The sequence below is a fragment of the Lepidothrix coronata genome, unplaced genomic scaffold (assembly GCF_001604755.1).
Source record: "Lepidothrix coronata isolate B3197 unplaced genomic scaffold, Lepidothrix_coronata-1.0 Scaffold229, whole genome shotgun sequence".
Taxonomy (NCBI): Eukaryota; Metazoa; Chordata; class Aves; order Passeriformes; family Pipridae; genus Lepidothrix; species Lepidothrix coronata.
Window position 1 is genome coordinate 630,898 of NW_016690409.1, and position 24,960 is coordinate 655,857.

Below are 24,960 nucleotides of genomic sequence, written 5' to 3' on the forward strand. Positions count from 1 at the left end.
GCAGCCCAGCACACCTCAGCCTCCAGCAGAACTGTTGTGCTCAGGTCCAGTCCCTGCTGCATTAAGAAACATGAACATTGTTGTTATGGTAGGTTTATAAAAATTTTGTTTTAATCACACAAAACTGAAGTTTGTGGTGAAGACTAAGTTGACAGTTCCTCTTAAATACCAGGATGCATAAGACACTGCATTAGGCACTAGGCATCAGCCAACATCAGTTAGAGTCTGGCAACAGAAGCCATTTAATACCTCCCTTCATTCTTTGTGGAATTACAGGCTTTTGCAATACACGTCGTTCCCACTGACAGGTTACCCGAGGTTTCCCCCACCCCACCTCTGTACATCAGTAAACCTTGTGTATTCCCACCAGAGCAGGGTTAACAACATTAGTGGCATCACAACCATCAAGAAAAGGACAATTTTCTATACAAGATCTTTTGCAAAAATTGCAACAGGATTAGTGCATTACGACAGAACAGAGAGAAAAGAAGAGTTGGCATGCTGGAGTCCAACACAAAGAAAGACAACAGGCAGCTCGTTGGATGTACTATATTGACAAGATACTGATTGGTTACATGGAGAAACATACAATACAAAATACAGAAGAAACCAGTTTTGCTTCCCTCTGCCCCACCCCGAATACTCATCACTGATTTGGTCAATAAGTGGCCCAAGAGCCGGAGTTTGTCTCTAATGCTACAGTTTAGTGGTTGTTCTGGGCACATCGTACGGGATCAGCCTCAGCTCTTACAGACAGGGAACTTTAAACACGTGTCCCAATATCCCTTTGTTTCCCATAGTGAACTACAGTGCTGTGGGACCTGGGTGCTGCTGGCCTCACCCGCGGGACGGCCGCGCTGGCTGGGCAGACACCGGGTCCTGCATCCACCACCACCAGGAAGAGGGAAGAGCAGAAGTTCATATATTAAAAAAGTGACTTAAGACTTAGAATTGAATTAGTATTTGTACAGAAAGGTGCAGGTGGAAGAACTCCCTCCAGCCTATGATCAGAAAGGGATGGAGAATCACAGCGGCGCCGGCAGCGGCCGCCCTACGGTAAGTGCGATCGTTAGCGTGGGTTCCAGTCACGTCCTCTGAGGGCTCGCGGGCCGGAGCAGCTGCTCAGTTGCTGCAGCACTGGCTCCTGCTCGGCTGGCTGCTCTCCTGAAGGTCCACCACCCGATTCCTGCCTGGGCCACCAGGAGCATTCTGGGGTTCATTTTTTGGCAGTTTCTTGGCTAGAAGGAAGCAGGACATCAGTAGGGTCCTCTACAGAGGCCAACCGCCTCCCACTGCACCCCCCAGGCTGGGCTCTGCCTGTTCCATCCCAAGTCCCCACCTCCAAAGGAGTCTAGGACATGACACTGCCAGCAGCACTGCACGGCAAACCAGCCCACTCCTGATTCTGGCTGGCATCAGCTCTGCTCCCTCCTCTCTCACCAGCCCAGACCAGAGAGAGGGACCCAGTTTTGCAAGGCAAAGACTCCACACGCTCAGAGAGTGACACCGGTGTGGCAAACTGGACATCTTCCCCAGGAAGAGGCACCAGCCCCTGGGTGACACAGGACCCCCCCGAGCTGCACTGCTGGCACTCAGAGCTACCCCAGCCCTGCACACAGGCCATTACCTATTGCCATGAAGATTTCATTCACATTCATCGCTGTCTTTGCCGACGTCTCCATGAACAGCAAGCTGTTGTCATCTGCATACGTCTGTGCATCCTACAAACAATCACATCAGAGTGCTAAAGGCACCCTGCCAGGAAACCCAAGCAGGCTTCAAGCACTTCAGTTGTCAGCAAACTAACAGCCAGATTAACACTGTCCCACCCCGGGCCAGAGACTGCCACTCCAGTCCCTGTCTGGCCAGGACAGCTCAGGGACAGATTCTGCTGGCAGCCCTGCACAGCCAAGCTGGGGCACAGCCTGACTGAGCCACATGCAGACACAGTGCCTGGTGTTCGCTCAGCTGGGAGGATGTCACCCACTGCAAGGGCACAAGCAATCCTGTAAGAGGGCTGGGAAGAACCTCTCCTGAACACGTGGCTTAGACGAGGTAAGAGCTGTGAAGAGCAGAGAACAAGCTGGGAATGATTCCTGATGTGTCTTGTACCCAGATGACGATGTTTCACACCCTGCAGACAGCCCCAGACGAGTAAGGCAGCAAAGGACACCAAGGACAGGAGCTTGTGCTCTGTGGGCTGCCTCCTCCCCCATATTCACCAGAACTGTCACCAGCCAGAGCCACACGTGCTGTGACAGAAGTGTGGGAAGGGCAGGGCACAGCCCCCGCTCAGGGGCATCCTGGGGTCCTGAGCACAAATCTTCACCTCCACTCTCCCTCAAAGCATTTCACACAGAGCCAACATCTCCCCTACTTAAGCAAAAAGCTGCTTTTGTGACCTACTCAGGTAACAAGTGCTCTGGATTCCCACTCACCTGGAAGTCCACAGCTCTCTTGGTAGCAAGGTCTGCCTTGTTTCCTGCTAGTGCAATTACAATATTGGGGCTAGCCTGCCTCTGCAACTCTTTCACCCAATTCTTGGCTCGTACAAATGTGTCCTGGAAGCAAACAGGAGGCAGCAGTCAGGAAGGGCAGCCATGTAGGAATCCACAGGGCAGATATGATTAGAACAAGGCTTTCCTGTGAGAAGTGTTCTGCCTCTGCAGCACTTGGCAGCAGGATCCTTTATCAGCTCACACAGCCTTGGCCAGAGCTGAGGAAGAGGCCGTGAGCAGTTTTCAAGAACTCAGCACCTGCAGGCAGGAACCTGCAGGGCTCTGGCTCAAACACTCCCAGAGCTCCAGGAGTCTCCCCCCAGCCCAGGCCCCCAGCCCTGCCCACACTCACTGTGTTTGTGATGTCGTAGACCACGATGGCTGCCTGGGCCCCCCGGTAGTACATGGGGGCCAGGCTGTGGTACCGCTCCTGCCCTGCCGTGTCCCAGATCTCAAACTTCACCGTTGTGTCATCCAGACACACTGTCTGTGTTAGGAAGGCAGCTGCAAGAGAAGGTGGGGGCTTTTGCCTCAGCTCCAGCAGGACAGGAGCCAGCGCCGGGAGCTCAGAGCAGCTCTGCTGCTGCGTGGGAGCGAGCAGAGCCCTGGAGAGGCCAGTGCCACTCGCTGTGGCAGCTGTAGCTCTGCTGTGTGACACTTCCTGCTCACAGAAACCCAAGGGCCCCCACACAGTGACAGGAAGGTGGCCCAGAGAGCCCAGACAGCAGCCAGCCCCCGGAACAGCCACAGGGCCAGACCCTCCCAGCAGCCCCTCACAGGGATCACACAGCCCGGCTGTGGCATCACCACGATCAGAGCTGGGGAGCACCAGTGACAGCACCAAACTCAGCCCAGTTACACCACACTCCCCCAGTTTAGCAACTGGTTGTTTTCTTGTTCCAGCAAGTCTAACACCACGCGTTACACCCAGGGCAAATGATACAGACTGAGGCAGAGCAGCAGCATCCACACAACCCTCCACAGTGGAGCATTAAGCCCTGCTTACCCATAAGCCACACTTAGAGCTGTGCTTACTCCCTGCTTGGGTCATAGAGGGAAAACTCAAGCCTTTCCTCAGGACACCCCTGCCAGTATTGCTGCTCACAGACCCGGGTGCCAACCAGCCTTTGATTGGTGACACTGTGCTAATGATTTCAAGCTAAAGAACTACTAGACCTGAAAGCACTGTGGAAGTAGTTAACAGTATCATGCTACAAAGAGCCCTGAAATCCCAGGTCACAGTCTGAAAAGATAATTAAGGGCTATAAACCAAGCTGAAGGCCTTGGTTCTAATTAGAAGCAGGAATTGAGGCACTGGAAGCAAAGCCTCAGAGGCAGAGTGCAAGGTTGCCATAGCATTATTCTCTGCTGTGCTGAACCTCATACCAACAAACTGCAAACCAAGAGTTAAAGCATTAACTGTTTGGTTCTATTTATAGCAAAAATCCCAGACCAGACTGAAATAGTCACTCTTGCTTCTGACACCCCGGCCTGCCCCAGCAAGGTCAGCACCTCCCAGCCACAGGCATGTGGAGCTGGCACTCACCTCCGATCGTGCTCTCCTGGTACTCGTGGAACTGCCCCTTCACGAAGCGCAGGACCAGGCTGGACTTCCCCACCGCCGACTCGCCCAAGAGAACAAGTTTAAACTGGCAGATTTTGTTCCCAGCAGCTGGTCCATTCGGTCGGGCAGCCCCACCTCGACCTGCCATTGTGGCTTAAGTGCAGGAGTGCTGAGAGTTAAGGATGCTGCAGGTTCTGCACTGGGATCCACCTGGAGGCAGGTTGCAACTGGAAGAGGAGGTCAGAGTTAGTGACACGCTCAGGGACCAGCTGTACCAGTTCTAGAGGGTGGTTTGATCTGCAGCCACCATCAGCACAAGCCAGTGGTGGCTCCTTCCCATGATGGAAAGTTATCAGCTGCAAGCACCACAGGGCAGTTCCTGCCAGGCAGCAGCTCCTGCAGCAGGATCTCAGCCTGCTGAGCATCCCCAGAGAGGTAACACAAGCTCTCCTCTCCACCACTGGGCCCTCCAGCACTTCCACCACATGTGGATGTTACACACACCTTGCTGGGTAAGGAGCAGCCAGCACACAATGGGTGTTATTAGAGCTTCGTCTATTCAAACAACAATTACTCAGCTCATGGAGGTAACTGAGGTTGACCTTTAGTTCCTTCCTCCCCTCTTGAGTTCACAAGGAAGCAACTTCAGACTATCAATGCCATACAGAACCATCCCAGTGTCACACTGGCAGGAGGCAGTTCTGCAGGTCACGAGGCATTTGGACAAAGGGAGTTTCTAGAGTCATCTGTTCGGCCCACGGCACTTGCACCACAACATTCTGCACCTCCCAGCAGGCCCGAGGACAGCCCTGGAGCCAGGCAGGTGGGTCTGCACAGGGAGGGAGGGCACCTGGCAGCAGGGACTGTCCCCTCAGAGGCTGGCAGCAGCCCCTCCCCACACCAGGAATCACCACCAACCTGATCCAAACACAGAGGCAGCACCTAATGCTTCCCACACCCATCCCGCTGCCTCAACGCCCTCATCCCACAGCATTCCAGGTCATCAGGCTACTGGCCACATTCTTCACAAGAACTGTTCAAATCCAGCACAAACAGGCAGCATCCCCTGGGATTGGCACTGCCATCCACTCCCCAGCACCAACCTCTGGAGGGGTGCAGAGGCACAGAGCCATGGCAGGAACAGCAGGACAAGCTGGTTTGCACCCACGAGTGAGTCCCAGGGCCTCCCTAAGCACTGAGCTCTGCTGCCTGCAGAGAACAGGAATGCTTTCCAAGTGCACAGTTACGGATTTAGGCGTACTTCCTGTACCCATCACGACTCCCACTTCCCGTGGATGATAAATGCTACAGCTGATCACATCCGCTCTGGATCACCACTTTCCACTCTACTCTCCTAACCCAGGCTGCTTGCTGAGAGACAACTGCAAGAAAATGCCCCAAAAGCCAATTTCTCCTTGTTCTGGGAGTATCCATGAAGAAACTCTGGGCACATCCTGCATTTACCCAGCAAATATCAGATTTCCATGAATAAGAAGTTTAAAGCAGGTTGAACTGGAGCAGAGTGTCCTCTGAACAGGACACTCAGGCCTGCTCAGCACAGAGGAGAGTTTCAAACAGCTGCTTTCCAGGGCAATGCCTGTCCAGCTGTGATTGCCTGAGGCTACTTTAACCATGCCTCGAGTTTAAACAATCCCACAGTTTGATAGGGAACCTCCAGCCATTTCAGAGCTCCTCTGGAGGGACAGTCCATGAGCGCCAGCAGCTGGAGAACCTCAGCAGCTTTCAAAACACAAAGCACTTGAGCGTGCTCTGACCTAAAGACATTCCACCTCAAACTGTTCTGACCAGGAGGCAGTCACACACCTGCTGTTAAGCTGGTACCGGTCACTGGAGTTGGCAGGTAGGACAGAAACCCCAAAGAGCAACTTCCGAGTGCCATGAGATGTTTCAGGAGCCAGAGCTGTGAAGCTGTTGCTCTGAGTGGCCTGTCCAGTCTTGGATCAGCAAAAAAATTGCACTGTCAGGACCCCCCTCCCTCTTCCAAGGAAGGACAAACACTGTTTGACAGGATGAGAAAGCTTGATAGGAAGCAAATCAGCAACTGGCTTTGCTGGGCAGTGAGGGAACAGCATTTGCAGCTCTGGCGAGAAGCAGCTTGGTCACCATGAGGTCCGAGAAGCTCAGCAGCAGCTCTGCATCTCTAGAGCCTGAAGAAGCTTCCACCTTTTAGAGCTTCCCCTCTAACCAGAGCTTGCAAGGGAACAGCTTTGCCTTGTTTAACCTTGTATTTGTTCCCAGGCAGTCCCTCAGCTCTGCCGCTGCTTCAGACCAACGTTCTGCACACTCAGTGCTGTGTGAATCATGTCTCTGAGTTATGGCCTCCTGAAATCTGATACGGGTGATTCCCAGAGCAAAACAAGGAAATGAGCCTGTTGACATCCTCAAGTCTTAGCCTGACCTATATTTCACAGATCTCAATGCATTTTGCCGTCTGTTTGTGCTACATGAACTCCAACAGAATGAGGTGAGCTGGTCACAGAAAGAACCAAATAACTGAAGGAAGTGCCCACCAAAGCCTCAGACAGCAAGCATGCTCCATGGCAGGACGGGCACTTTGGCACTTTCTGCCAATGTCTTCGAGGATTCCTGTCAGACAGAACTTGGCTCTGCAGAGGGAACAGCTGAATTACACAGCCTGGACCTGGGCTAGGTCAGCCCACACCCACCAGTGGACATTGGCTTGAGAAACAGGGAGGGCTTCCTGCTGTACGAAGCCATTTCTGATGCTGGGAAGGGCTGTTCATTCCCCCTCTTCCAGCAGAGAATTGGGCATGCACCCCTCCCTGCTCCCCACAGGAACCCTGACACTCGAGCTGTGGGTCAGGCAGACCAAAATAACCACAGTGATACCGAGCAGACGAGGGAAAGCAGCTGAAGTCCCAGCTTGCAGTGCTAATTCAAGCAGTTGAGACCATGAGAAGGAAGGGCATGGTGGGGTACTCATGTCATCAAGATTAACAGGCATTACTTTTCCTACTAGTTTCTCGTAACTAGCAAAACCCAGCACTTGGGAGGTCACAAGACCCACAAAAAGGCTTGTGCTGGTTTGCTCACCTGCCCTACCCACCTCCTGCTCACTGAAGCGTGTGCAGGAGCTCTGCATCCCACAGCAAATGCACCAACTTTTTATTGTAAGCTCTTAAAACAGTCTCGTTTGCTTCGAGATCAAAGACAAGTTTCAATGCCTGATGCTGTCCCACAAGTGAGAGCTCCAGGTCTATCCCCTCTGCAGTTTGTGCTCCTCCCACACCTCACCTGCCTGCCAGGATTTGCTGGAGAGCCCTGTACATGGATAGGAGTATTAAATTCAAGAATCTGAGTGCCCTAAAAGAGAAAGCACATGCCAGGACTGCTGCATTCCCAGCCTGTCCAAGCACAAGGCAGTTCTCCAGAGCTGTCAGGATGCTGGGGGATAGCACCAGAGCTCATTTCAAACAAACCACTCAAGGATGGGAATCCCAATCTCCACAGGGGAATTACTGTCAGATCCCCACATTAACAGGAAACCCCACCACAGGGAAGCTGCTCATTTAAGGTGTCAGAAGTTAAAGAATCTAATATTTTTGCCCTGTGTTCACCTAGTAGCAAGGACTGAAAGCTGAGGATATTTAGAAACCAAATCCTGAAGAATCTAGTTACCCAAAGGACTGCTGCTGCTCTCAGCTATGCAAGGAGCTGCTTCGCTATGGATTTGTTGGCTTAGAACCAAAATACTCAAGACAAAAGCCCCAGTGAAGTATTTATCTTGTTAAATAGCTGACAGCGTTACATGAATTCCTTGGCAAAGGAAGCCCTGAAGTTACCCAGTGGTTTTGCTTCACCTCTCACTGCACAGGCAACTGAGCTGCACTGCCCCACTCCCAGGCTGCAGGACGTGGAGTCAGGAGCAACTTCTGTGAGCAGGACCAGCAACCAGTGTGAGTCCCACCAGAACCACACATGGACCCCATTAGTCCAGGTTAGCACAGCATGGAGTGTCAGCCTGATATTCCAACTCATCAATATGATTAATAAGAACAGATTTCCAGAGCCTGAGTGCAGGAGAGTCCAGGCTGCGAAGGAAGGAGGAACAGACTCAGCTGCTACAGAAGAGATGAACCGGGAAACATACCTGACCTACAGATCTCAGTCCCATAAAGTCTGATCAATTTTAATACTTCACCTTTCTACAGACAACACACAATTCCCTCCCTAAAGAACAAACCCTCAGTGTTCCGATCAGCGAGGCCATAGCCTGGAGTTCAGTAACTGCTCTAGCTGGGAAACTGGTCACTGCAGCTGCACTACAGCCCCAAAGTGCAGACTCACAGACCCAAGTCAGCTCAGACAGCAGTTTCAGCAGCGCTTCTACAGTTGTGACTAACTTAGGACAGTGTAACAACTTCTCTGTGCAGTCCCACATGCTAGACTCCTGAAGACATGGACACTCTCATCTTAGTTTACAGGTAAACGGGATTTCCATTCCAAAGTTAAATTACTCATTGTTGGTAGCTACAGCCCTGAACAAGTCTAGTTGTTTCTGCAGCACCAGCTCCTTCTCATGCTGTTGATACGCACATCTGTTTCCTGACATCTGCACAGCCGTGGCCTGCAGAGCAGCCCCTGCAACCGGCTGTTTTTCAAAGCAGATTTTCCAAAACAACTTTATCCTCAGAGATTTCAAGGCCACCACCCTGCTGTTACCATCCCTTCGGCACAGACTTCTGTAGAAGAGGCATCATCTTCCTTCCATGCATCACTTTCACCTCACATTAGCTGCTCTCTTGCTGTAGGGATCAAAGCCTCCAAGTTCCCTGTCCCACAGCAGCTCCCTCTTGGAGCCCTCACCCACTTTCAGTTATCCTTGGCACTGCAAGAAGCTGGTCCAGTTCCAGAGAACACAGGGCACAGCAAGGCTGGAGGAGCAACTCATGGGTGCAGCCTGGACCTACTCAAATGGAACAAAAGCATCAAGGTTTTAATTCCACAGCCAAGGTTCTTTAACTCCTGCTCCTGACACTGTCCCCTCCTCAGATGCCCTCAACAGACACAGCTTCACTTTGACCAGACACCCAGCAACACGTGCCTCAGACAGCACTCACCATTCTGTGAGCAAGAAGGCAACATCAGCAATCCAAGGCAACAAACAGCCACCTGCACTGCAAAGAATCCGTGACCTTCACAATATCTTTCCCAGACGGCACAAAGATCTCCCGCCTCAAGCAGCTCCTTATTTGGAGCTCTACCAAACCAAAGCAAACATGAAAACCAGTGTTTTCTTATCTGTTTATGTAGAACTGCTCCGGCAGCTCATTCCTGTGCTCCAGGGGAGGACAGTGTTCCCTCTGGGACTCAGATGAAGCTTTATCCCTCCCCAGTACTGTCACAGCCAGGAAGGCTCCCTGTTCCTGGCCGGAGTCTGGAGTGTTTTCAGTGTTACTCTGACGACTTCTCAGGACTTGCATAAGAGGCTGCAAACTTCATACCCCAAGGGAAGAAAACAGCTGACTCCAACATTTCTACATTCTACCCTCTTTTAAGTCTGCTGACAGGAATACTTTGGGCTACACCCACTTCATTAGAAGTGTTCCCATTTCATTTCCTGTGTCTGAAAGCACTTGGCATTCCTTCCCCCTCCCTGTTCAGGGAGATGCCATGACCACCATCCACTAACCAGGCAGCAGCTGAGGGAGTTTGGACCCAGAGCTGGTGACTGGCAGGGCCTAGAGCAACTCCAGAGCTGACCCCTCTCCAGGTGCAGAAGAGCTTTGCTGTGATGGAGATAATCCCATATCTCATCACGATTACTAGGTTTGGCCAAGCACACACACAGTTCCATTCAGGCACTGCCCAACCCATCACTGGTTTCACACGAAAGCAAATGGACCCTAACTCAACTCTGTTCATGTAAAACTAGACCAGTGTTTTATTTTACTGTATTCATATCCCCATGCCAAGCCAGTCTTCCCCTCATGCTCTCCAGTAACTCAAACCCTTCTCCATGAGTCCATCTCAGCTTGCCTGGGTTGTTCTCTCACCTGAAGGGGCATCAGCACCTACTTACAGAGCCTCGAGGGACTCACACTGCCTGGTACAACCTTAAACCAAACGTCACCTAAATCAACCAGAGCATCTTAGAGGGAAAGGTCGCTTCAGAAACAGACTTTTGCTCTGAAGTTCCAGCACACTGTTGTGACTCAAGAGGAGTCTGAGGCAATTTCAGCACTGAGACCCAGTTATGACTCCAAGTGTTGCTGTCCTTGACCTCCCAGGTCCAGCCAGACTCCTGCTTTACCTGCTCTCCTCACTCCAAGAACACATCAAGAACAGCTGCCTACAGATACTGTCCTGAATTCTTCACCCTATGCAGCCACATTTCTTTCACCTTATTATCCTGGTGAGCCAAAAGGAAATGTAATAGACTTTTAGAGTCAAGGCAGTAGTGGATTTTAACAGGATATTCCAAGGAAGCTCACACAGACAGCGTGGCATGTCAAGCCAACATGGACTGAGTCTGTCTTTTTGGCCCCAGCCAAGCTCAGAGCCAGCTCAGGAGCCCTGACCCAGCGCAGTGCAGGACTGATGTCACGCTGTAAACAGGGCAGCTCAAGTGTGCTGACCCTCCACACAAAAAAAGCTAAGAATAGTAGATTGCAAGTTGTTCCACACCAGCCTTAAAATAGTCCCTGGGCATATTCTCCTCCCTGGCTTCCTTACAGGCTTGGGAACAGCCAAGGTCAGAGCTCTCAGGGCAGCACCCAAAACTCTGGGGGCAGCTGGGCTGGGCTCCCTGCAGGGCCACAGCCCCACTCATGGCTCCTGCCCAGCCCCAGGAGCTGTCAGCACCTTGAGCATCACCAGGAATAGCATTTGAGCAGCTTTCCCAGGATTTAGCAGCACAAACCTGTTGCTCACACTCCCAGGTGCCCTCCTGCTGTGCTCCCAGCTCATGTGCTGGAGCCTCTCCCGTCGTGATTCCGTGATCCAGGGATGGCCTTGGCCAGGATTCCTCTCCGGACAAGCCACAGAACGTCCTTGCAGCCCGTGCGCCTTGCTCAGGGCCCTGCAGCACCACACATTCCCTTCCACCAGGGCCCTCGGGGGGCACAGGACTGTGCTCGGCAAAGCAGTGACCAGGATAGCCTCCACTGGAGCCCAATTCCAGCAGATCAAGTCACATCCCCTATCCCAGCAGTTCCTGGGAACCCTGAGAACTAGTTCCTGGGGTCTCTATTTCCACCTCAGAGGCTGAACAGCTACAACAAGACATGATCCCCCCACGACACTCCTGCCCCAGCAGGCACCCCACCTTCCCCGATTCCCTTGAACTCCCAGTCCCGGCTGTGAGGGACGGGAGCCGGGACGCCGCTCCCAGGCAGGCACAGGGTACGGGCTGCAGGTGCCGCTCCCGCTGCCCCCCGCGAGCCTTCCCTGCTCACAGCCGGCGCGGAGGGGCCTGACCCGAGACCCTTCAGCGCCGCCGGGAGCTCGCTCCGAGCCGGGGCCCGTCCCCCGGGCCGTGCCGTTCCCGGTACCGCCCCCGCACACAGGTGCCCCGCGGCAGCGCCGCTCCCCCGCCTCGCAGGGCGCGCAGGGCCCGGTCCGGCGGCACCGGGCGAGGAGGGGAATCGCGGCCGCCCCGAGCCCCCGCCCCGCCCCGGCGGCGCCCGCCCGGTCCGGCCCCGGCTCACGGAGCCCGACGGCATCGCCCCGCTCGGCAAAGCGGCGCCGCCGGGCCCCGCTCCGCTCCCACCGCGGGGCCCCCGGAGCGCCGGGGCCCAGCCGCCGCCCCCGGCCAGGCGAGATGCCGGGGAGAGACTTTGCGCCGGCCCCACCACGTCAAGGCAGAACGAGCGGCCCCGGCCCCGGCCCCGGCCCCGGCCCCGGCCCCGGCCCCGGCCCCGGCCCCGGCCCCGGCCCCGCTCACCGCCCGCAGCGCCGCTCCCGCCGCCGCCGGTGCGTCTCGCAGGCCCCGGCCCTCACTTCCGCCTTTACCCGTTCCGCTTCCGGATCCGCCCACCCCTTCCGCCCCCTCCCTGCATCTACAGGTGGCGGGAACTGCCAATCATTCTGGCCCCGCCCCGCGGGGACCCCCTCCTCTAGAGCGCCCCGCCCCCACGTTATCAGGGCGTGACGTCATTGCGCGTCCGCGAGGGTTGCTGGGAGTTGTAGTCCAGGGTGTCCGGGTGGACCGGACGTGGGGGAGACCCGGAGCGGCCCCGGGCAGGGCGTAGACTCACCGGAGCCGGGGCTGGAAAAATAGAGCCTTTATTTCCCGATGTGGCGGGGGACGCGGGAGGGGCGAGGCAGAACCACGGGAACTACAGCGGCAGAGGGGCGGCAGCGTCCGTGACCCCTGGTGACCCTCCCGGGGATCTCCCGAATCCACGAGGGATTTCAGCCTCCAGGTCCCCTCCGGGTCCCCGCCGCCCGCCCCTCCCGGGCCCGGCTGGGCTGTGAGAAAGGCCCCGTGGGCGAAGAGTATAAAACCGTATCAAAATCCCTGCAAGAGTTCGGAGCGCGACGTCCCGGGGGGCCCCGGGCGCGGAGAGCACGGTCACCCCGGGCAGGGTCCCCCCGGCGGGGTCACTCCGGGTAGGGCCCTCCGGCGGGGTCTCCCCGGTCCCGGCTCCCCCGATCCCGGCCCCCGGTGTCCGCGGGGTCAGTGGGAGCTAGTGGAGCCGGACCGCGGCTCCGGGCGGGCGCGGGGCCAAGCCCCGGCCGAGCAGCCGGGGAAGGAGAGGGCGGAACGTGGCGGCAGCGGGGGAGGCTGCGAATCCGAGCCCCGGCGGGGGTCAGGGCCGGGGGGGTTCCCCCGCGGCGGGCTCGGCCCCTCGGCTCCGACCCAGGGGTGCCGCAGGGCGGTGGCGTGGGCAGAGAGGCTGCGGACCGGACAGTGCTTGGCCCGGGGGCTGGCGGAGGGGGAGCTGCGAGAGCTGTGGGGCACCGGGGGCGAGGGGGGCACGGGAGGCGAGGATGGCACCGGGGCAGCGGGCGGCGGGGGTCGGGGAGGCATCGGGACGGCCGTGGGCAGGCGGCAGGGGCAGGCAGGGGTTTGCAAGGCGCCCAGGTGACCCTTGAGCAGCTCCATCATGCCCTGCAGCTCCCGGCTGAGGTGCGAGACCTCCTGGTTGAGGTGGTTGATCTGGAAGGGATGGAGAGCAGTGAGCACCGGGCGGTGCCCCCGGGGCTCCCGGAGACGCGCGCCCACCCCGGTCGCCGCCGCACCTCCTGGTTGAGCCTGCTGATGTTCTGCTTTATCTGCTCTGCCTCCATCGCCAGGGCTGGGCCGCCGACGTCGGTCCCTGCCGGGGGGGACACGGCTGATGGCAGAGGGCTCCCCGAGCCCCCTGCCCCGGGGCCAGAGCCCTGGCATTGGCCGGCATTGCTGGCGGTACCTGAGGTGGGGGAGTCCCTCGTCGCGCTCGGCAGCGGCGGGTCCATGTTGAAGCAGAAGGTTTGTGGCTCTGATGTCCCCCCGTTGTCTTCAATCCCATCCACGACTCTAGAGTGGGAGGGGGTGAGAGCTGCCCCGCGCCACTCCCTCCCCCCTCTGTCACCACCTCCAGCAGCCCCCCGGGACCCTTCGCAGCCTGGCGGGCACAAACCCGCAGCAGTGGGATGAGCCACCAGCACGTCCCAGCCGTACCTGGGGCTGAGGTCCGGGGGGCCGTTGGCGTGCAGGGACGGGATGAGGAGCTTGGCCGGCCTCCGGCCATCCCGCTCCGGTAGCCGGGCGTCCCGCCGGCATTGCGGAGAGGGGCTGCGGCCGCGGCTGCCGCGGGCCGGGGAGCGGCAGTTGCGCCGCAGGGCTGAGACCTGGCACAGCTCATCGCCCAGGAGGCTGCTCAGGGAGCCGCGGCGCGCCGGGCTGCTCAGCTGGGGCAGCAGCAGCTTGCGGCGGGGGGGGCTGGCGGGCGACTGCTGGAAGACCTCGTCGAGTTCCTCCTCATCCTCCAGAATAGAGGGAAGGGGCTTCTCCGGGGCAGCACCGTTCTCCGGACGAGGCTGCGGTTGGGCAGGAAATCAGGGCTGGTCCCAGGCATGACCACCCCCGCCCCGTCCTCCCCCATCGCCCTGGCACGGTACAAACCTGCGGCAGCCGCGGGGACCGGGAGTAGCGGCAGAGCCCCTGCGGAGAGAGCAGACGGCACCGGCTCAGCAGCGGGTGGGACCCCCGCACGGCTGCACCGGGACCGGCTACAGGCCGCAGCCTCCCGGTCTCTAGATGCCCCCCTGGACAGCCAAACCTCCTCCAGCCACACACATCAGCCCTAGCACCAGCCTTTGGCAGCCCCTTGCCCACTCTCCTTTCTCTGCTGCTGCTGTGACAATGGTGAACTGCCTGAGCCAGAGCCAAGACTTCGTCCTAAATCCCATCCCAGGCTCAGCCATCAGAGCACCATCTCTGCCTGGAGGGTGCAGCCAGATGAAGAGGGTGACAGGGCTTCTGCAGGACCTGGTGCACACTCCTGGCATCCTCTGCCCCTGATTTGTTTACACCTCTCCTGTGCAATGGACATGGTGGGTCTTGGTAGGGCTGTTTGGGACCTAGAGAGCAACCTCCCACTCCACCTCCACCGGGCCTGTGGGCAGTGGGTACTGGGGGAGATGCTCTGGAGGAGCCCCCAGCCTCTCACAGCAGAGCTGGGGGAGGAAAAGTGCTGCAGAGCCATTTCTGCCGCAGAACATCCCCCCAGCTGCTGAAGCCATCAGCATGACTAAACCTGCAGCCCCCGGCTGTCTCCTGCACTCTGGGGGGCTGTGCCCCAGCTGCCTATCCTGCAGTGCCCCCTCAGTTCCCTCTGCCTCAGCCTTCTGCATTGCAAATGCTCTTTCTGCCAATTCCCCAGGTTGCACAGAGCTAAGACACACAGGGGTGGCAGAGCCGCAGCCTCCACCCCAGCCTTGGAGCCTGGAGACCGTGAGCAGGGGGTGCAGAGACCCCCCCTTCCATGGCCGTGCCACAGTCCCAGCCCTGCTCTGGTCCCCCAGGCCATAAGAATGGGAAGGGGCCTGAGAGACAGGGCATGGACCCACCTCCATCTCGCTGCCCTCCCGCAGGTTGAAGGTCAGGTCCTGATGGATGTCGGCTGTGAACTTGCTGGCGTACTCAGGGTAGAGCTGCAGCACCTCGCAGAGCCCCCGCAGCCCGATGTGCTGCAGGTCACAGTAGGTCAGTGCCTTCACATCTGCGTTGGTCTTGATCACCTGGTCCGTGCTGCACAGGTCGGCACCGATCAAATCCCCTTTGCCTGCAGGAGAGGACCAGCGTGGGCTAGCGGTGTGAGCCCTGGGGCCCTCACCCTGCTGGGCAGCAGGAGGGGCTGGGGCAGAGCCCACATCGCCTGCCCTCACCCAGGATGGCCTGGACCACGTTGTCCTTCAGCACCTCGAGGGAGCCGGAGCAGACGAAGTAGTTGGCCTGCAGCGCGTCACCCTGGCGCAGCAGGTACTCCCCCGGGGCGCAGAACGAGGTCTTGATGTGGAGTGAGAGGGAGCGGAGGCAACCCCGGCTGGCTGTCTCGAAGATGGGCAGCTGCAGGATGTCCTTGTTGAGGTGCATGGCCACGTCCGCGCGCAGCTCATCAGGGAAGTCATGCAGCAGCTGGGGAGAGGAGCCAGGGCACTGGGCACAGCAGGCAGGGAGGGAGCAGGGAGAAGCCTTCCCACAGCCCTGCAGCCCCAGGGGACAGGTGCCCCTCTGGATCAGGGAATCTCTCTACTTGGCTGCCCTGGTGCCTCAGCAGAACCCAGCAGTCCCAGCTGGCAGAGAAGGGCCCTGGATGTGGTGGTGGGCTGCCTCTGCTCTGTGTGCCTGTCCCACTCCCTGTGCTGGCAGGAATCGGCCCCAGACCTGGTCCCTCCAGTGCCACACTCACAGCTGGCCCTGCCAGCCCCATCACCCCTGTGCTGGGTGTAGGACTGGGTCAGAGGGGGCTGGCCCAGCCTCACCAACACCTCCTACCTCATTAGCGTCGATGCCATTGTTCACCGACCAGGTGGTCTGGAAGTACTCCAGCATCCTCTGCTTGAGCTGCTGGGGCAGGCGGTGGACGCGGATGAAGTCCTTGAGGTCCTTCATGCGGGTGTGGTAGAGCGAGCGGCGGGAGTACATGCGCTGGATGATGGCCGTGACGTTGCCAAAGACCACGGCGTGCATCAGCGCTGGGGGCAGCAGGGCAGCGTCAGGCCCAGTGAGGGGCAGCACAGGAGGCTGCTCCCCAGACCCCAGCCCAGGGCTGTTTCATGTGGCACACGTGTCCATCACCTCCCCCAGCACCCTGCTCGGGACCTATTGCTCCGGCAGCCAGAGGTGAGCCCCCCGCCCAGCCCTGCTCCCCGCCTCACCCCCGATGAGCATGGTGCAGATGGAGAAGATCTTCTCGGCATCGGTGTTGGCACAGACGTTGCCAAAGCCCACGCTGGTCAGACTGCTGAGGGTGAAGTAGAGGGAGGCGATGTAGGTGCTGCGGATGGAGGGGCCCCCCATCGAGTTGTTGAAGTACGGAGCCTCCAGCCTCTTGCCCAGCTCGTGCAGCCAGCCTGCCAAGCACAGCCCGGGGTTAGCCCTCACCGAGGGGCCAGTGGCCCCCTCCTCAAGGCTGTCCCTGCCCCGGCCTCACTTTGTGGGCAGGAGCCAGTGGTGAGGGCTGCACCCCCTGCACCACTGCCCCACAGGAGTGCTCTCTGCCTGTGGCATGGGGGGACCCCAGCGCCCCAAACCTGCTCACCGATTTCCCAGGTGCGCGGGTCGTTGCTCTCCAGCTCCTTGCGGCCGATGACGTACCAGATACAGGCCAGCCAGTGCGCCAGCAGCGCGAACATGGACATGAGCAGCGTGAGCACCATGGCGCTGTACTGCGAGTACCGGTCCAGCTTCTGCAGCAGCCGCAGCAGCCGCAGCAGCCGCACCGTCTTCAGCAGGTGAACCAGCGAGGTCTGGGGGGCAGGCAGGCAGGTAAACCTGGCGGAGCTACAGGCAGGGGCAGAAACGGACCCCAACACCTCTCCCCGGGACAGGGACCCTTTGCCACTCACACAGATGGCAGGAGGGTTGTGGGCTGTGGGGCCTGCTGGGGAGAGCTCCTCCCCAAGTAGCCTTCCACCCCCATGCCCAGCACCCAGCAGGCAGCCAGGGTCATGGCTTGTCAGGGTACTGAATCCCCCTGGGATACGTGGGTGCTGGAGAGGAGCAGGGAGGTGGGCAGTGGGAGGGGCAGCGGGCAGCAGCAGGTTTGCTATAGGAGGCTGCATTTGTGCCAGCAACACTCACCACGGTCACATTGAAGATGTAGAGCAGATCGAAAGGCAGAGCAGCGATCAGATCCACGAAGAACCAGGTGGCCACATAATGGATGCAGATGGAGCGGGGGTCGTACACCACCTGGCCTGACTGGCTCACGTATGTTGTCCGGAAGTTCAGGATGATGTCTGCCCCAGGACAGCAGGACCAGCCCTCATCACCCTCATCCCTCATCACCCCAGCCCTCATCCACAAGCTGTGGCTTGTGGAGCTGAGCCAGAGCCCACAGCAAACGTGGGTCTCTCTCCCAGAGTGCTCAGGGACAGCAGCAGGGGCACTGCAATCCCAGTTCCCCTGTCCCTCACCCCTCATCCCTGTCCCACCGTGTCCCCTGTCCCGGATGGACGCTTGGCTCCACACATGGACCTACCCAGGATGAAGAGCATCTCCACGGCGATGTCACTGATGATGGTGCTGCGGGCAGCCGAGAGACTGTCCTCCATGCCCATGAAGCACACATTGTAGGGGACGGTGACGGCTACATAGAAGGTGGCCATCAGGATCAGCCAGTCCCACAGTGCCTTAAAGATGCTGTAGTGGAGCAGGATGAAGCGAGACTTCTGCACCGAGGCCACCTTGTACTCGGGGATGGACGGCTTGCCCTCAAACACGTTCTGGGGGAGCAAGCATGGGGTGGTACAAGGACGGTCCGGGGCCCACAAGAGGAGTGAGGGCCACCACAGGCCCTGCTCCTCCTGAGTCCTGCCAGTCTGGCTGCCACTCCCTGATGCCAGGGTGATGGATGCACTGAGGTCACCCTCAGAGGTGGGCACAGAATGCCTGATTATGGCACATCAATTAACACGATGTCAATGCTAATAATGGTAATCCCCTGGCACTGCCAGCTGCTGCCCAGAACCATCTCAGGGGCCAATACATGTGCTGGGGCAGAGACCCCCCCTGCAGGGACACAGCACTGACAAGAGGCAATGTGACACCAGCTGGGTGAGGGCAGACCCAGGGCCATCCCACTCAAGTCCCCAAAATTCAAGATTGATGCAGTGACACCCTTTGCCTGCTCACCAGCTCTGGGCCCCAGTGGTTCTCAGACCCTCTCTCTGGCCCCATGGCTGCAGGTGGTGCCTGAGGACCCTGTGTTGGGCACTGCAGCCATGCAAAGGGCCTGGCACAGGGACTGACTCTGGTCCCTGCCCTGGCTGGCAGCCCCACGGCTCTGGCAGCCCCACGGCTCTGGCAGCCTGGTAACAGCACTCCCTGGGGCCAGCATGGCTGTGCTCAGAGCCAGCACTGGGGTTTCCTGACAGCGAGCATGTGAGAAGAGGCCCTGCCAGAGCTGCCAGGTCTGCTGCTCCCATGGCAAGCTCTGGGCACCCGCTGGGCTCTCCTGCTTCCAACCAAACACATGTGCAGCCTGGCTACAGTGCAGCTGCCAGGGGTGGGGGGCACATCAATGCTGGGGAGGCCAGGGATGGGCGTGCATGGGAACAGCATCCCTGGGAGGCTGGGCACTGCTGAGAGCTGCTCTCCGGGAGAGCTGCTGCATTGCCAGTCCATCGCAGCCCCAGCCCAGGAGGCACTGGGTGAAGCTGAGGGTCCCCCAGGTCCTTACACGGTTGATTTTCACCTCGCTGCGGTCCCTCCGGACAAACTGGCTGTTGAGTCGGTGCAGCACAGTCCGGCCCTGCCTGCGTGCGGCCCGCAGGTGGGAACTCCCAGGCTTCTTGTTCCTCTGCTTCTCTGCAGCAGACAGGACACACTGAGTTAGTGGGAGCACTGTGCCATGAGTGTACATTGCAGGCAGGACCCACCAGGGAATAGGGAGTCTCTGCCACATGCCCACCACACACACTGCTCCTCAGATTCCATCCCCATCCGACAGCCATGGCTCACCCTCCTTCTTGTCCCCCGGGTGGCTCCTGCCCCGGCTCTCTGTGAGGTCCTTGAAGGAGAAGAGGAAGAGAACAACCTCCCCCTTCTCATTCTTGATGGGCATGATGTCCAGCAAGCACCAGAAGGCATCTCCTGTATGGAGGAAGAGGGTGGTGAAGGCAGGGCAGCACCACCTGCTTGGTGGCTTCTCCCAGGGCCAGCCGGAGCTGCGGGCAGGGGCCCAGCCCCAGTGCCACTCACCACCCTTCTTGTAGAAGCAGACCTCGGACTGGTATTCCTGCCTGTCGTCCAGCGCCTTCTCAATGCACTGCAGGACGGGCTCGCTGGTCTCAGCCCCGCACAGGAAGCGGCAGCTGCAGTTCTTCTGCATGACCTCGGTGCGGGCGAAGCCGGTGAGGTCGCAGAAGCCGTCGGAGCAGTAGACGATGGGGAAGCCGCAGCGGCCCTGTGCGTTGGCCAGGATGAAGTTGCTGTCTGAAAGGAAACGCAGCTGCCCCTGAGGGCTCAGGGCCACCTCACAGGGCACAAAGGGCAGCCCAGCCTGCCCAGCACTCCCAGCCCCACACAGGTCCCCCTGGGAAGCAGAGCCAGGTCTCCATCTGGCTGCTGGCTGCCCCTAGCTGCTCCTAGAGCTCACTCATCCCTTGCCCCACTGCTCCCCGAGGCTGTCACCCAGGCAGGACCCCGGCCCCATGCACTGGAAGGGGAAGTAGCCCTGATCCATGTGCCGGCCCCCATTGCCCACGCGAGGCGACTCACGCCTCCCTCTCACCATCTGCCACTCCAGCTCCGCCCAGGCTCAGGCAGCTTAGCGAGAGCAGCAGCAAACACAGCTGGGCACTGCCAGCCCAGGGGTGCCCAGCTGTGGTGCTGAGATCCCCAGAGGTCTGGGATGCTGGAGCACCAGCTGAGAGGGTGGGAGAACAGCCACAGGCCTGGGCGAAGTCAAGGGCTTGTGCCCAGGTGGCACAAGCCAGAGGTGAACTACAGCATCCTCAGTCTGTCAGCACCATGGAGCCCCCCCAGCATCACCCTACCCTAGCAGGGAGATGGCACCAGGCACAGTAAAGCCCTCGCAAGCCCCATGCCCTGCCCAGCTACAGAATGGTAGCTCTGCCCTGCAGTCCCCAGCTGCGGGCTCTGTCCCAGGACCACAGCAGCTCCTGCTGCAGGCCCTGTGCCAGTGGGACAGATGGGCTCATGCTAGCAGGGTGCCAAGGAAGCGGGTGTGCGGCTGGCATGGGCTGTGATTGCACCCAGCATGGGCAATCTGGGCTGTCCCCAGCCCCACCACGGTCTCCAGTGGTGGGGCCCCAGCCCAGGACTCCTGCACCACACAGCCAGGAGCAAGAAAACATGCTCTGCCCCCCCTCACAACAGAGAGGAGCCCACAGCAATGCCATTGCCCGCACTGAGCAGGCAGAGCAATGCCAGGGCAGGCCAAGGGCACCAGAGGCTGCGGAGGGAGGGGATGGCAGCCGCGAGCAGCCTTGGCCGAAGGGGGTGCAGGGGGGCCACCACAGCACAGCTCAGCCCGGGATTAGCTTGGAGAAGCAAAAATAGCCTGAAGCTGTGACTAAGGCCAGATTTTGGCTCTGGGGAGCCGGGATTATGGTGATGTCCAGGATGTGTTATTAGAAAAGAAAACAAGGGTTTGCACTGGGGAGTGGCTCCACCGAGCTGGAGGATGCAGCCTTGGGGGAGCTCGGCAGCCCCCAGCCATGGTGGCCAGTGTGCCTGTCCAGGAGCCCCGGGGCACAGCGCAGCAGCTGCCCCGGAGAGGCAGGGTTAACTCACTCTGAGTATCACTGCGCTAAACCCCTCTCTCTATGGCAGATAAAGCCGATAAGAGGCACATCAAACCTGCAAAGCCCCACACTGTTTAAAAGTGCCCAGAGGCGGTCGGGCAGCCCGGTTCCCCGGGGCAAATTCCCAGGGCTTTGCGTCGAGGTGTTGCAGGCAGCTCCCCTGGCGACCCTTCCCTTGGAGAGCCAGATACAGGCGCTCTGCCTCTGCGGAGGGAGTGGGATCACCAGCGCAAGGCACGTGTGGCTCTGTCCCAGCACCTCCAGGCGCAGCTCGGTCGGAGCCTGGGAAGGCTCAGAGGCTAGCTGCCTCCTCACGCATTACACCCCAAATGTAACATCCCACGTCCCAGCTCCTCTGGGCAAACGACCCCTGAGCCACCAGGGCGGCTCCTTGTCACTCCAGGCCGGGAGCCAGCCCAGCACCACAGCCAGCACATGCCCAGGGTGTTCCAGGTTCCTTGACGATGTCCTGGGAGGTGGCTGCAGACTAAAAGTGCCATCTTTATGCCTCCCAGCAAGGGAGGAGAAACCCAGCCCCGCAGGCACCTGGTCCGGGAGACCCCTACTCCAGATGATCCTGGGGGGAGCTGAGGATCCCCCTAGGTCTGCCCCGAACACGGCCCGACCCCAGGGTGGCTGCATGATGCCAGCGGTGCTGGAGCTGACTCGTGGTACCCGGGCATGATCCATCCCGGCTTCAATCCATCCCGGCCCCGGCACACGGACACGGAGGGGAGGGAGCTCAGCGCCCGGGGACCGCTCGGGCACGGGACGGGGCAACGCGGGGCCCCAGGTCAGCTCCGACAGTGTAAGACCGGCCGTGCCTCCCCCGGGGCTCCCCCGCTCCTCCGGGGCTCCCCCGCTCCTCCGGGGCCCCGCGCGGAGCCTCACGCCGCCACCGGGATCTGTCCCTGGTGCTGAGCGCGGCTGCGGCGACACCGAGCGGCACCGGCGGTGGGCGCGGGGAGAGCATCGTGGGGGCGGCCCGGGACACGGACAGGGGGAGTCCCGGTGTACCGAGGCCACACAGGGACACGGAAGGGTCCCCGAACAGCGCGTGGGTGGCCGCGTCCGGCCGAGCGGCGGGGGCTGCGGGGCCGGGCCGAGTCCCGTCCCCCTGGCCGTTTCCTGCGGGGCAGCGCCTCCCCACGCCCTGTCTCCCCCCCGCCCCCGCGGCCCCTCCCCGGCCCGGTCCCGGCCTTACGTGTGCCATCGAAGCGGGTGGCGATGGTGTCCAGGAAGGTGTTCTGCGGCGCCAGCAGCCCCTTCATCACCGGCATCGTCCCGCCCGGCCGCCCGCCGCGGGGCTGCGGCGGCGGGGCTGCCTCCGCCGCCCCCGGCCCCTCCGCAGCGCCGCGGGCTGATCCCGGCCCGCCCGGGGCTCCCGCCCCGCCCCCGCCCCGCCCCGGCACCGGGAGGGGCCTCGGCACCAGCGGACACCGGCCGCCGCCCGCGGGCAGGGCGCTCGGTCCCGGGGGCGCACAGAGTTGGTGGCGCCGGGACCTGCTCGGCACCGGACCCGCCGGACCGGGAAGCACCGGGACTCCGCTGGCCCCAGGACCCGCTCAGCCCCCGCCCTCCTGGGCCCACGGAAGGGGCAGGACCGGCCGCGCCTCCGTTCACCCCAGTCCTGGTCCTGCACCCACTGGCGCCCCAGTGCAGGCGCCACAGGTGAAGCCAATCCGGGCACCGCGGAGGAAGGCACTTGCCTCGGCAGCTGACCCGGCGCTGAGCCGTGCCCTCCTGACCCCTCCCCAGAGAGACGACAGAGCCGGGTGACATCAGGCTACCGTTTATTGTAAAAGGCCGCGGTGCCCGCGGTGCCCTGGGCAGGCTGAGCCAGGGAGGAGGTATCTAAAAGTGCTATTTACACCGAGCTCCGGGTGCGTGTCCCAGGATTCCATCCCCCCCAGGGATCCCCTCTCTGCTCCCACTGCCTCCATCCCACTCAGTAAAAGCTCCTTGCTGCTCCCTGGGCCTGGCTCGAGCTCAGGTCCTTCCCTGAGTGTCCCTGGCACTCCCTGGGGCCGGCAGGGCTGGTGTCAGCACCCCGCGGTGCTGGTGTTGGCTGGGTGTCCACGCCTGCAGGGCAGCTTGATGTGTCATGGCAGGCGGTGCCAGGGTGCTCCCCACGCTTGCCCATGGTGAGGATGCCCGCAGCGTGGTTGCCAGAGCCATGGAGCAGGCGGTAGAGCCGGCTCTGGAAGGCCAGGGGGACACTCTTCCTCTTGCCCAGAGTGAGGATACCAGCGGCGTGGTTGCCCATGCCGTGCAGGAGGTCGTAGACACGGCAGGAGCAGGTCTTCTGCCGGCAGCAGTCGGGCAGGCTCTGCCGGGGAGCGGCCAGGGAGCAGAGAAGGAGCAGGAGCAGGAGGCAGGAAGCTCGCTGGAGCTGCCAAAGCAATGGGCAGCATTAGTACAGGGCAGTGACAGCACAGAGAGGGGGAGAGTGCACAGCCCCAGGGCTGCCCCCCTGTCCTGCCTTGCCCACTGATGTCTCAACTGCCCCCTGCCCAGTCGCTGCCACAGGGGCCCAGCCCCACACCCGAGGTGCACTCAGAGTGTCACCCTTTGGTGCCCTGGGGCATGGCCAGCACCTCCAGCTGTGCTCTGACCAGCAGCCAGATGTGGATGCCCTCACCACACCCCTTCCTTGCTCCAGCACACGGCAGCCATGGCAAACACCCTCCCCTTGCTGCCCAGTGCCACAGGATGAGCAGTGAGAGTACCCAAGCTCAACGCCACAGGCATTGCGCACTCAGATCCCTCATAAGAAGCTCCTTGATCAGCTGCTGGCCGCAGCTGGGGAGCCCTGGGGATTTGCCACACACTTGGAGCTTCTCAAGGAATTGGCCAGGCCCTCCTGCACCCCCAGTCCCACATCCTGACCTCCCTCCCATCACTGCCCTCCTCTACCCCCAGGGCTGCAGTGCCCCAGCCCCACCTTGGTGTTTGGCACCTCCATCCTTCCTGGGGTCTTCAGGCAGCCGAGTGGCTCTGGGGCATGTCCCACTGGGCAGCTGAGAGCACAGTGCCCTGTGCTGCTGCTGCTGCTTTATAGGGCCCAGCACAATAGTGCTGCCAAAAATACCGCTGGGGCAGCGGGAGCAGACGGTCTCTGGGAGACACGGGTGCGCTGGGGCCGGTAGCCCGGAGACCATCCAGGCCTTTCCCCTCATTTGCAGTTCCTCATTGTGTAGGTGCTCAGTGGCTGGGGTGCCAGGCGCTAATGAGGCCCTAATTACCCACAGGCCCTGTGGCCAGGCTGGCACAAAGGGGCTGGAGGTCAATACTGACCAGCACTGGCAGCACAGCATGCTTGGAGCCCCATTAGGCTAATTATCCCCCCGAACAAAGGGGTGCTGGCAGCAGCACAGCTCCCTGACGTGGGGAGTCGTCATCCTGTGCTCCCCATGGTGTCAGGGAGTGATGGTGCCATCAGGGTCCCATACCCGATGCCACCCTCCATCCCTTTTGGTGACCCCGTCCTGCCCTGGCCCCGTGCCAGGTACAGAGGGAGCCACAGGGCACCAGGAAGGTTCTTGGACTCTTTATAATGCTCCACAGCCCCAGTCCAACCCCAGACCACCTTCCTCTGTTTGTGCTGGGACCCCCTTGCCCTGGGGGACAAATCCCAACATTTCCCTGATGCCAGAAGCCACATCCACTGGCACTCTGGCCCCGCAGCTGCTGCACCACATAGCCTCCCAGCCCCTCTGCACAGTGGGGGCCCCAGGTGTGCCACAGAGGTGACAGGACTAGCCAGGACCCTTCCTGCCAGCCAGATTTTTTTCCCCAGGGCTGGCAACAGCCAAACCTGCAGCCCTGGGGAGGGAGGGCAGGAGCCCAAACATGGGGCTGCTTTTCCAAGCAGAATCTGGCACAGCAGGCTACACGCACACGGGCACCAGAGTACCAGCATCCCCACCAGCC

General features: G+C 60.2%; 3 protein-coding genes across 3 annotated transcripts; all 3 read right to left on the reverse strand.

Moving 5' to 3' along the window:
* Positions 1–89: 89 nt before the first annotated feature.
* Positions 90–12,131, reverse strand: RAB5C (RAB5C, member RAS oncogene family). The gene is made up of 6 exons (XM_017834160.1): positions 11,990–12,131; positions 4,045–4,289; positions 2,851–3,002; positions 2,439–2,561; positions 1,628–1,721; positions 90–1,238 (listed from the first exon to the last, which is right to left on the reverse strand). The coding sequence occupies exons 2-6, from the start codon at positions 4,208–4,210 to the stop codon at positions 1,123–1,125; spliced, it is 651 nt and encodes a 216-aa protein (XP_017689649.1). The 5' UTR covers positions 4,211–4,289; positions 11,990–12,131; the 3' UTR covers positions 90–1,122.
* Positions 12,132–12,724: 593 nt separating this feature from the next.
* Positions 12,725–22,331, reverse strand: KCNH4 (potassium voltage-gated channel subfamily H member 4). The gene is made up of 16 exons (XM_017834064.1): positions 22,232–22,331; positions 19,460–19,693; positions 19,220–19,351; positions 18,939–19,066; positions 17,739–17,982; positions 17,339–17,496; positions 16,797–17,004; positions 16,414–16,608; positions 16,031–16,230; positions 15,421–15,670; positions 15,103–15,317; positions 14,156–14,194; positions 13,712–14,070; positions 13,461–13,567; positions 13,291–13,385; positions 12,725–13,207 (listed from the first exon to the last, which is right to left on the reverse strand). Exons 1-16 carry the CDS (start codon positions 22,305–22,307, stop codon positions 12,725–12,727), a joined length of 3,123 nt encoding a protein of 1,040 aa, XP_017689553.1. The 5' UTR covers positions 22,308–22,331.
* A 476-nt stretch (positions 22,332–22,807) lies between these two features.
* HCRT (hypocretin neuropeptide precursor) lies at positions 22,808–24,056 on the reverse strand. Its single transcript, XM_017834215.1, has 2 exons — positions 23,972–24,056; positions 22,808–23,419 (listed from the first exon to the last, which is right to left on the reverse strand). Exons 1-2 carry the CDS (start codon positions 23,990–23,992, stop codon positions 22,976–22,978), a joined length of 465 nt encoding a protein of 154 aa, XP_017689704.1. The 5' UTR covers positions 23,993–24,056; the 3' UTR covers positions 22,808–22,975.
* Between the last annotated feature and the right edge of the window lie 904 nt (positions 24,057–24,960).

Bases quoted from the DNA above. Each gene is read 5' to 3' on its own strand.
- RAB5C (XM_017834160.1), bottom strand. From the start codon at position 4,210: ATGGCAGGTCGAGGTGGGGCTGCCCGACCGAATGGACCAGCTGCTGGG. The intron at 3,003-4,044 runs GTGAGTGCCAGC...CTTCTCTTGCAG, and splicing joins CCAGGAGAGCACGATCGGAG to CTGCCTTCCTAACACAGACA. The intron at 1,722-2,438 runs GTGAGTGGGAAT...GATTGTTTGTAG, and splicing joins AGAGAGCTGTGGACTTCCAG to GATGCACAGACGTATGCAGA.
- KCNH4 (XM_017834064.1), bottom strand. From the start codon at position 22,307: ATGCCGGTGATGAAGGGGCTGCTGGCGCCGCAGAACACCTTCCTGGAC. The intron at 19,067-19,219 runs GTGAGCCATGGC...TGTCTGCTGCAG, and splicing joins CCCGGGGGACAAGAAGGAGG to AGAAGCAGAGGAACAAGAAG. The intron at 17,983-18,938 runs GTAAGGACCTGG...TTGCTCCCCCAG, and splicing joins GCGAGGTGAAAATCAACCGT to AACGTGTTTGAGGGCAAGCC.
- HCRT (XM_017834215.1), bottom strand. From the start codon at position 23,992: ATGGAGGTGCCAAACACCAAG. The intron at 23,420-23,971 runs GTGGGGCTGGGG...TTGCTTTGGCAG, and splicing joins TGGAGGTGCCAAACACCAAG to CTCCAGCGAGCTTCCTGCCT.